Below are 10,843 nucleotides of genomic sequence, written 5' to 3' on the forward strand. Positions count from 1 at the left end.
CGACTTAACGACTGAAACTTAACGACGTTTGGCGAGGGACGATGATTGAAAAAATCTGCCAACTTTAAGGTCAAAATTGTAATTTTTTTACTAAAGGAACGAAAAGTGAAAAACGTATCAACTTAAGTTACGAAAAGTGTAACTTACTCTTAAAAAAAATAATCATGGCAACAAATATTGTGTAAAAGCTACTTTTAAGACATATTCCATTTTTCTTTCCTTCCCTTCCACATGTTTCGTTTAATAGTGGTTTGTGGTGGAAGGAGAGCTAATTAAGGAAAACCATCTAACACATTGTATTCTTCATTCACCCACGCAAACCAAGCAAAACATTATTTAATTATTCTTAGGTATATGTAATTGCCATTATTGATTTACTTGAATAAACAATGAAATAATTATCAAAGTTACAAATTAATTATACGAAAAAACCCATCTGAGTTTCCATTTACATTTTTTTTGGAATCAATGTGCATTTTATGAAAACTGCAAAACAAAACTACCTAACAACAACACAAAATAATAAATTATAACCCCTTTGTATTTTCCCCTTTATTTTGATTTTTTTTTGGTGAGGTTTTCAAATATAAATATATAAGTTTGTCATAACATGTTTGTTGTATTGCCTCTTAGGTGACATTGATGATACGGGGTGAATTTGAACTGAGGTGATAATATTAGATAGATATAAATATATTATTAGTGTGATTTATTGTTGTATCGTAAGATTGTGAGATAATGAGCAAAGCGTTGTTGGGAATTTTGAAGACGGCCAAGATTAGTTATAGGAGGAGGAGGAAATCACAAACATTTGCAGCAAAGAAAAGGGCAATCAGCATTTTCAAGACAATGTCTGTTGCCCATGTTGATGATGATGATGACCTTGTAGACCTTTGCCATATAGAAAAGATATTCTCCAATGGCGATATATTTATTGGTCAATGGAATCCTACGCATATTCCTTATGGGAATGGCAAGTATATATGGTCAGATGGATGTATCTATTTTGGTGAATGGCATAAGGGTATGATTTGTGGTAAAGGCAAGTTTAGTTGGCCCTCTGGTGCCACTTATGAGGGTCAGTTCAAGAACGGCTATATGGATGGTGAAGGTACATTTACGGGTTCTTTAAACGATACTTATAGAGGTTATTGGTCCATGAATAGAAAGCAAGGAAAGGGGATTATAAGTTATGCAAATGGTGATCAATATGAAGGGGAATGGAAAAAGGGATTTCATGATGGCCAAGGCAGGTACCATTGGAATAGTGGTCATCACTATATTGGGCAATGGAGGAACGGGAAGATGAATGGGAATGGGACCATGATTTGGGCTAATGGGAATCGGTATGACGGGTGTTGGGAAGATGGATTACCTAAAGGAAATGGTACATTTCATTGGCAAGATGGGAGTTTCTATGCTGGTGTTTGGAGTCGGGATCAAAAGGAACAAACTGGCAAGTTTTATCCTTCCACTTCTTTAGATCATCATGATGATTGGGATCCACATCAGCTTTTTACTGTTGAAATGGGTGAATGCTTGATTTGTCAAGGTGAAATAATTACAATTTTTCCTTCCGATAAGGTGTTTAGTTGGTCCTTTGAGGAAGAAGAGACACCACCGAGGAAGAATTCAAGCGGTACAAGAACTTCCATTGACGGGAGGTCGAGCAATGGTGATACGTCGGTCGCAGAAGGTAATAGTGGGAATGGATTAGTTCGAAGGTCGCTTAAGATCAGGATGCAGCCTGCAAAGAGGCAAGGTGTGACGATATGCAAAGGCCATAAGAATTATGAGCTTATGCTTAATCTACAGCTTGGTATAAGGTACTAACTTGATAAACGATTCTCATAACACGCTACCTGTGCTGCGTATATGGTACGTTTTCTTGCAGCCATGTTTATGGGTCGACGTGGAGTTCTTTGGTAAAGTATAGTACTTCAGTGTTAAAATGAATCAAAGTGTCTTGACATGGTATCAAATGCAATATTGTCTATTGGTTTGAATTGATAGAATTCATAACTACGTGGAAAAACGATACGTCAACTAAGCCAGTATTCTATTTACATCTTCTTGTACTCGTAAATGGTCAATGCTGCATAAATTATCCGTAGCATGCTAATCAAATCATGTATGAAATGCTAATATCATATGCATGTGAAGAAATATGTTTTATAACATCTAAGTCAGATGATTCCTACCAAAAGCTACAACGTGAGTGCTTCCCATCTTTAAAAGATTCACCGACTTTCTCCCTATTTTTCGATCATAAAGATAACGCATGGAAATTAGATGGTGGTCATACTACCCTTAAATGGAAAACATAAAACAGAAAATAACATTGGTGATTCATGACATATCTAATGTTTTGTGTCATCGGTGCCTTATTATGTACAGTAACTTTTTTGTGTTTTTTGGAAGAATGAGTATGATCATAATTATTATATATACATGTAGGTACATTTTGAACAATAATTTGACTGAATGCTACCAGAAAATAATTTGCACAAAAAATGAAATTGCCTAGAGGCATAACTACTTAATTCTGCTTTCAATTTAAATGAGAAAGAGCAAAATGATGATATATTCACATATATTTTTCAAAAATTTAGGTGTAGATTATGTGTGCATTCAATGCATCCTTTTTACTCTTCTTATAATTGGCACATGAGAAATTGAAACTAAAAAAAGCACCAGAGTCAAGTAAATAGTCTTCAGATTGTGAAACAACTAACGATATATATGCTCACACATAGTCTTAAGATTGTAGACTAACAATATATATGTGCTTTTATGTGCTATTAATTAGTTCTTTAATTCCAGACATTCTGTAGGAAGGCCTGCTCCATCTAAATCTCTTAAACTGAAGCCTACAAATTTTGATACTGCGCAGAAGTTATGGACTAAATTTCCTCCAGAGGGATCCAAACATACTCCACCTCACCAGTCATGTGAATTTAAATGGAAAGATTACTGCCCATTGATTTTCAGGTTAGCCCATAAATTTATATAAGTTCAGTCAGTAGAGGTTGTGGGTAAGGCAGGTTGTGGACAGGGTTTAGATGGGTTCGGGTTAAACTATTAATTTTTTGTTATGAGTTACAACAGGTTGGCTAGTGTTAACATGAATTACTTTCTGCCCAAGACATTTAATTTATATCAATGATTAGTGTATTAATATGATTTTCATAGTTATATATAGTTCTATTAATATAAAGATATATTTCATCTCATGCGAAGGTCGGAGGGCCTTTTCTACCATTATGGTAGAAATGTAAGCAGTCTCTCTCCTTAGGTAGAGGTAAGGCCTCTCTACATCTTAACCTCCCCCATACACCGTCGAAGTATTGAGGCTCAAAACACGCAGAAGGCGGCACTGAATAGTTTTCTTTCTTTCTCATTTAAATAAATGATTTTGGGGTTTTCATTCCTTAACTACTTAATAGGTGACTTTTGACCCTATATACCAGAAGTGACGTATCTATTTGCAAATCGATTGACATTACCACTTCTACAATAAAATTGTTTTAGTTTTTATTTTTGTTTCCCTCTTAAGAAAGTATTTGATTCAGAACTCCACTGGTTTGTTTTGGTTTCAGGACTCTCAGGAAGCTATTTAATGTAGATCCAGCTGATTATATGTTATCTATATGTGGAAATGATGCTCTCCGGGAGCTTTCTTCCCCAGGAAAAAGTGGAAGTTTTTTTTATTTGACACATGATGATAAATACATGATCAAGACCATGAAGAAATCAGAAGTTAAAGTGAGTCAATCTTAATTTAATCTAGCATAAGCATTAATCTAAGCTTTTTATGATTTACTAGCTATTTATACTCAAATAAATACCATACCAGGTTCTAAAAAGAATGCTTCCCGCATACTTCGAGCACGTGAAATCCCTTGAGAACACCCTCGTCACAAAGTTTTTTGGCCTCCATTGCGTGAAGTTGAGTGGACCTATCCAAAAGAAGGTATAACAACGTAAAACAAATAGATTGCTAGAGGAGAAAACTTTGACCCATTAACTTATCGCCAATTATGTATAAGTTTTTATTTTTATTTTCAATGGGTCAAACATATATATTTATAAACACCAAAGAAACAGATCATATGGCAAAAGCCCTCCAAAGTGTATTTTTGATGTATAAATTATAAAACCTCCCAAGTCGTTCTATTGAAAAAAAAATTATTGTTATTGAGACAGTATTACTTTTGAGATCATATCTGACCCACTAACAATTTATATCAAATTTAAATATTTTTGGAATAATGTTTGTTTAGGTCAACCCGGTTTGATTGACCCCATACCTGAAATCTATCGGTTTTGATTCCTGTTACCTAACCCCCTGGACAGCCATTTTGTTACCTTTAAAGATTTCCATGATTTAGAAGATTTAAATGGCTTAGTGATCAATGTCCTTGTATTTTTGGATTCTCGAGGCAGGTTCGGTTTGTTATTATGGGAAATTTACTGTGTACCGAAGTACCTATTCACAGACGCTACGACTTGAAAGGGTCTTTCCATGGGCGAATAACAGATAAACCAGAAACTGAAATAGATGCAAACACCACGCTAAAGGATCGTGATCTCAAATTTATTTTCCGGTTGCAGAAAGATTGGTTTCAAGAATTCTGCAGGTAAACTGAATGCATTTTTTTATACCATCACTCATTTTAATACATTTGGATGGTCATAATTGTCGCTTGTATCACTTCCTTGATGCGAAAATTTCCCTTTCCCAATTTTGTTACTCGTGGATTTATAAAAGATTGATTTGTATTCGAACTAATGTAGTTGGCGACTTGGCGGCTTGTTTTGGAAAATCAATATGCTTGAAAAAGTGCCAAAGAAGAATGAAAAAAAAAAATAATTTCTTGCATGTGTCGAGCATTGACCCATTGACTAATGAATGGGTCGAGCTGGATTGGTTTTTGTCTCCAATGATTCATATGAAAAGGGGATTGAAAGTCATGCTTGGTTTTTCTTACAATATACGAAATCACTTTTCCAAAGATTCAAATCTATCATGATACTATGTTTATAAAACGAGAGCAAGTACTCGCGCGTTGCGGCGGTGAGATGATGGGGGTGATAGGTCATAGAGTGTGATAGTCAAATGCCTTAGCCGTATAAGCTCCGCCCTCGGATTTAAAAATTCGTCGAAAGTATATCGAATAACATCTCTAATGAAAGAGCATGAAATTTTAAGAACACTTATATAATTTTTATAATTTATCGATGTACGATTTTTGAGATAAAAGATTTTGAATGAATTGGAGGAATAAATGATTTATGGAGGAGAGAGAAAACAAATGATTGGTTGAGATTTGAGGAGAGAGAAAGGGTGTTAGGTAAATATAGAATTGAAATATGGACATTTTGGGAAAGTAAATATTGAAACTTAAAATGTAAATAGGGGAGATATAGTATAGATATAGATATAGATATAGATAGGGGAAATTTCAAAAAAAGATAACCTTTTCATATAGTTTTTTATGTAGGGGAATGTAGAATATTTTTGAACAAATAAAGGAGTATAAGTTTATAAATTAGCAAAAATGATACTGTTTTCTATCTTAAACATTAAAATTGGTTCGTCAATTAGGAATTTTTTGATTACTTAGTTATCTTTTTTCAAAAAAAAACATTTTAGATAGTATGTGACCATCTTTTACAAAATATTTAAAATTATGTTAGCTATTTTTTCAAAATGTAAACTTCTATTTTCTTTTTGTTCAAAAGCATCTTACCCTCCCGGCCACCCCTTATTAGAGCATTGGGTATGGACGGAAAATGCCGAACCCCGGATGCTTACATGGTTGTCGGCACCGATCTTCATCCATTTCTTCCTATTCATTGCCGAGCACTACATTAAGAATCCATCAAGATTCTTGGTTTCATTGACGATACACGACATGCTAGTTCTTTTCTACTTTTAGTAAATACATGTAGGCCCACCTAATATTTAATAAGATTGATATATCTGGTTTTATTTTGGTTATATTTGATAACAAATTACGGAGAATATGTCCAGACTGTAAATTTACATTGAAAAGAAGTTGGGAAGAAGATAGAAGTGGGGCAAGAGGATAAAAATGTTATTTTTATTAAATTAATGTATGTATGGTGGTCGGTAGATACTAGCTAGAAACTTATAAATTAAATTATAACTCTCTAGAAAAAAGTGGCATCAAGTATATAACTAAGAATTAAAATTAATCACTACTCATCTGATTTGAGTCATTATTTAAATTTACAATCGTTTTTACTAACGAAATGGTAAAACAAATGTATATACTTATAATTAATTTATCTATCCTAGTTTTATGTTTATCATGAATAATTTTTTATCAATATATTTTACTTTATGTAATTTTTAAATAAAATTAAAAAATAAAAAGTAGTAATTTTTAAATAATTTATGTAATTTAAAAGTAGTTTTATGTTTATCTATCCTACTTTTTATTTTTGAATAAAAAGTAGTTTTAAAATAATTTATGTAATTTTTAAGTAAAATTAAAAAATAAAAAAGTTATATTATGCGTTCTGGGTTAGTCTGCATCCATAATGGCTAAAACCTGGTAAAATAACGAAAGCTGATGTGGCGCTGATGTGGTGTTCTGGATAGTTCAGCATACTTCATTCATACCTGATGCTGTTAGGAAATTTTATTGAAGATACTCCCTTTTTTAGAAGTTTTCCTAATATTTATTGTATTTTCTCCAAGAACAGCAAAAATGTGTTTCGGTCTTGACCCAACCAACACAAGTACATTTAGATCCAATGTAAGTATGTAGCTAAAAGTGGAACGTTTCAATCCAGGCCCTTTTTGACGTGTTACCCAACCCATTTTACCCACTCATCTTCACATCTTGCCACCTTTCATAATGAAAGTTTCATTTCTACTTTAGTTTACTTGGCTTATCTAATTTAGTTGAATTGGTTTGTTCTTGATACAGTCAAGTCAATAAGGACTGTGACTTCCTTGAACAAGAGAAAATTATGGACTACAGTCTCTTGGTTGGTATTAGCTTTCAAGAGAGGAGTAGGGAAGCAGTGGAAGGTAAAACACACAGATCTTGTCTATCTCTCTTACAACCATACCAGTATATTTTATTAAGAGTGTTGGGTTAATGTAGCTCACCACATATGTGGGTCATGGGTTTCTAGTATTTGACTATTTGGGCTAATATAGCCCGGTAGTCCAATAATATCCATCCACTTATACAACTAATTGAGTTAAGGAACATTATGTTTGGTTTGTTTTTCAGCTAATTCCAAACTTGATAGCACAGGATCAAATCCGAGAGTTTCGACAGATGAGGATGCTCCTCTCAATCCTGCACGGTAACTAAAGTTGTGAAAATTTTATTAAATCGTTAAGATTCTTGGGGTTGGGATCGGGGACAAAGGGTTTAAAAATGAGATTGTTGGGTATATTGGGTAGCGAGTCAAACAAGCGTAGATTTTTTAAACTGGGTCAACCCAAAACACTTTTTCCCCACATTTTCTAAGGCTATGTTCTTGAGTTTTTATTTAAAGAGAAAAGAAAAGAATGGGAAGAATTTTAAAAGTATGTGTGTTCTTGAGTTTTATTTAAAAGTGGAAGGGAAAAGAAAGGGAAAGAATTGGAAGGAGAATTCAATTGATTTTGTCTAAAATATTTTCCTCCCAATTTTGGAATGATTTGAAAGGAAAGAAAATTCACTCTTCTCTTCCATTCATCTCTTTTCTCTTCTATCCCCTTTCTCTATAATTAAACTTGAGAACACAGACTAAAAAAATTGTGAGTGATTAGTGGTCAATCACTATTATAAAAATTATTTTATTTAAAATTCAACGTGCCGGCAACTTCAAACGTGTTTGGCCCATTTCCTTATTTGCTATCTTTGTTTGTGTGAGTGTGAGATCAACATAACCCGGATCAACAAATTTTCAAGTTAATGGGTCAAATGAATAGTTAAACCGCAGTTAAACAACCTCTTGATGACATCTAAAGAAAATAATGAATATAAAGTTTATCCACGGCCTCTCCTTGCTCTTGCAAACCTATTAAACCTATTCTAAGATCGATAGTTGGTAAGTTGTACATACTTTAATAATTACAACAATTGAAATATGAGCTCAACAAATTACCTACAATGCTACATACATGGTCGATCGTTGCTAAGATTGTTATCATATTATGTGAATTTTGTAACGTTGCAACTTTTCGAACCATTTACTTATGTCATTCAGGTTTTGTTTAGTTATTAACGGGCCAAAAGGTTAACTCTTTATTTTATTTATTTATTTTTTTGCGACTATAAACTGGTTGAAGTTTCCCTAAAGTGTACATTTAAATATTTAATAATACAACCAATAATCATCATATCATTAAAAAGGTTGAATTATTACTATTATGTAGTAATATGCAATACAGAATCAGTTATGAAAGCATTGATGAATTAAAAAGGATGTTAGTGATGAAGGCATCTACTTATAACTAAAGTATGTCTTTACAATTTTGCAGGTGGGCAGCTGTACGGCTAGGTTTTCACATGCCATCACGGGTTGAATTCACGGTGAGAAGTCATGAGACTCAGCTCGTTGGAGAACCAACCGGAGAGTTCTGTGATGTCATCCTCTTCTTTGGTATAATAGATATATTACAAGATTATGACATAAGTAAGAAGCTTGAACATGCATATAAATCATTCCAATATGACTCCACTTCCATCTCTGCTGTCGATCCCAGAATGTATTCTAAACGATTTAAGGATTTTATATTAAGAGTTTTTGCAGATGATAGCTAAAAGTTATAAAATTCAGTTCATGATTATACGCCTGAGAGCTGGTAGGCGTCAAATGTACAGCCGGTCTAGAAAGAAAGAGATCACTGTTGACCGTGCTTACCAGTTAACGTGATGTGAGTGGTAGGCTAGATAGTTGTTAGAACTTACCAAAGATACTAGTTTTTTTATGCAACATAGCTTTGCTAGTTAAATGTGGCAGTTTATGTTGTTACTAAATAACTGAAATGTACAAAATAGAATCGGGTTAAGTGTTAAAACAAATAAAAACGAAAAAAACAGAGATATATATGTTAAGATTGAAAATGTGACAAATTGAAATGTTATTTGTTTAAAAAATGTCATTTGTTATGAAGATGCAACACAAACTAGTTAGTTAATAATATGAACTTCAATACTTCATAATATACCAAAATTTATAAGTTACATATCCATACGAGTATCTTATAAAGCACTTTTTTTTTTTTTTTAAATCTCAAAAGACGATTTAAATTACCTATATAATACTTTTAAATCTCAACCACTCATTTTTTTTTCTCTCCTCTATAATTCATTTTATTCCTCTATTTCATTCAAAATCTTTAATCTCAAAAATCGTATATCGATTAATTATAAAAATTGTATGGGTGTTTTTAAAATTTCATACTCTTTCATTAGAGATATCATTTGATATATACTTTCGAGAATTTTTAAATCCGAGTGCGAAGCCCGTACGACCAAGACATTTGGCTATCGCACTCCATGACTTATCACAACTCCTATGACCTATGACCTCCACCATCTCACCGCTGCAACGCGCGGGTACTTTCTCCGGTAGCTTCAAAATATATTTTCCTATAATATCATTGTTATCTGAACAAGATTTTTCTCTAGTTCGTGGTAAGTTCAATATGACAGATTATTTTATAAAAAATAATCGATAAGATTAATATAATTTTAGTGTTCAATTGTTGTGGGTATAAATCACAATGATCAACCGTCCTAATGTAATCGTAAGAAGTCATAAATTTGAATTTTATTAGGTAAGTATTTGGGATACATGTAACTAACACAAAAGGTTGAAAAGGTTGAAAAGGACTTCTAGCTAGCTATTTCTGTAAATGATTTTCAGGATAAATTTACAAAAAGAAAATTCATTTTTGTCTTCCTCCGTATCATTTCCAAATGATGCTTTCACTTCATAGTATGTCAGGTTGGGAGAGAATGATGAAATGAATGCAATGATCATTTATGTAAACACTCGCATGAAACCTTGAACTAAATATTATAAATTCTCATTCACCGAATAATATTTAGACAAAATCTCACAACTAATCTAATCTTATCTTTTGAAAAATAAAAATAAATATACAATACAAGGGATGATATCGCAAGACTAGCAACCTTGCTATTTAGCCCTTCTTGCATGCATCAACCATATCATGATCTTATGGCTGCGAGTTGATCAGTTTGGTTAATTTTTTATCTTTTTATTTTTAGTTAAGAGTTAAATGCAAGAATGGTCCCTGTGGTTTGTCACTTTTTACAACGACAGTCCCTCTCTTGATTTTTTTGCAACCGTGGTCCCTGAAGATATGTTTCAGTTGCAACGGCGGTCCCTCACTAACAGAATCGTTAATTAGTGTCGTTAAGTTTTTATGTGAGTAGCACATGAGGGGTATTAATGTTCTTCCAGCTACACAAACATAGGGTGTTCAAAAGTATTTTTATCCAAACACGTTATTTAAAAATCCAATCCAGTATTATTTGAAATATCGGATATTCAAGTTTCGGTTCAGATTTGGATTTAGATTTAGGTAAAGATTTTTGAAAACTTCGGATATCTAAAAGGGATATTATTCTTATCTTATCTTGAAAATTTTAAATATTTCGGATATTCAAATCCACTATCAGATACGAATACTTTTGAACACCCCTCTATTTATGTTAGAGGAAGCACATTAATACCTCTCATGTGCTAGTCACATGAGAACTTAACGACACTAACTAACGGTTTCGTTAGTGAGGGACCACTGTTGCAACTGAAACATATTTTCAATGACCAAGGT

General features: G+C 33.0%; 1 protein-coding gene across 1 annotated transcript; it reads left to right on the top strand.

Moving 5' to 3' along the window:
* The first annotated feature begins 738 nt into the window (after nucleotides 1-738).
* Nucleotides 739-8,941, top strand: LOC122582326 (phosphatidylinositol 4-phosphate 5-kinase 6-like). Its single transcript, XM_043754695.1, has 8 exons — nucleotides 739-1,826; nucleotides 2,824-2,991; nucleotides 3,600-3,765; nucleotides 3,857-3,973; nucleotides 4,447-4,640; nucleotides 6,963-7,066; nucleotides 7,275-7,350; nucleotides 8,516-8,941. Exons 1-8 carry the CDS (start codon nucleotides 739-741, stop codon nucleotides 8,796-8,798), a joined length of 2,196 nt encoding a protein of 731 aa, XP_043610630.1. The 3' UTR covers nucleotides 8,799-8,941.
* The last annotated feature ends 1,902 nt before the right edge of the window (nucleotides 8,942-10,843 follow it).

The sequence above is a fragment of the Erigeron canadensis genome, chromosome 9 (genome assembly GCF_010389155.1).
Source record: "Erigeron canadensis isolate Cc75 chromosome 9, C_canadensis_v1, whole genome shotgun sequence".
Taxonomy (NCBI): domain Eukaryota; kingdom Viridiplantae; phylum Streptophyta; class Magnoliopsida; order Asterales; family Asteraceae; genus Erigeron; species Erigeron canadensis.

Coding starts and splice junctions, on each gene's coding strand:
- LOC122582326 (XM_043754695.1), top strand. CDS start 739: ATGAGCAAAGCGTTGTTGGGAATTTTGAAGACGGCCAAGATTAGTTAT. Junction 1,827..2,823: donor AATCTACAGCTTGGTATAAG/GTACTAACTTGA, acceptor CTTTAATTCCAG/ACATTCTGTAGGAAGGCCTG. Junction 7,067..7,274: donor GAGTAGGGAAGCAGTGGAAG/GTAAAACACACA, acceptor TTTGTTTTTCAG/CTAATTCCAAACTTGATAGC.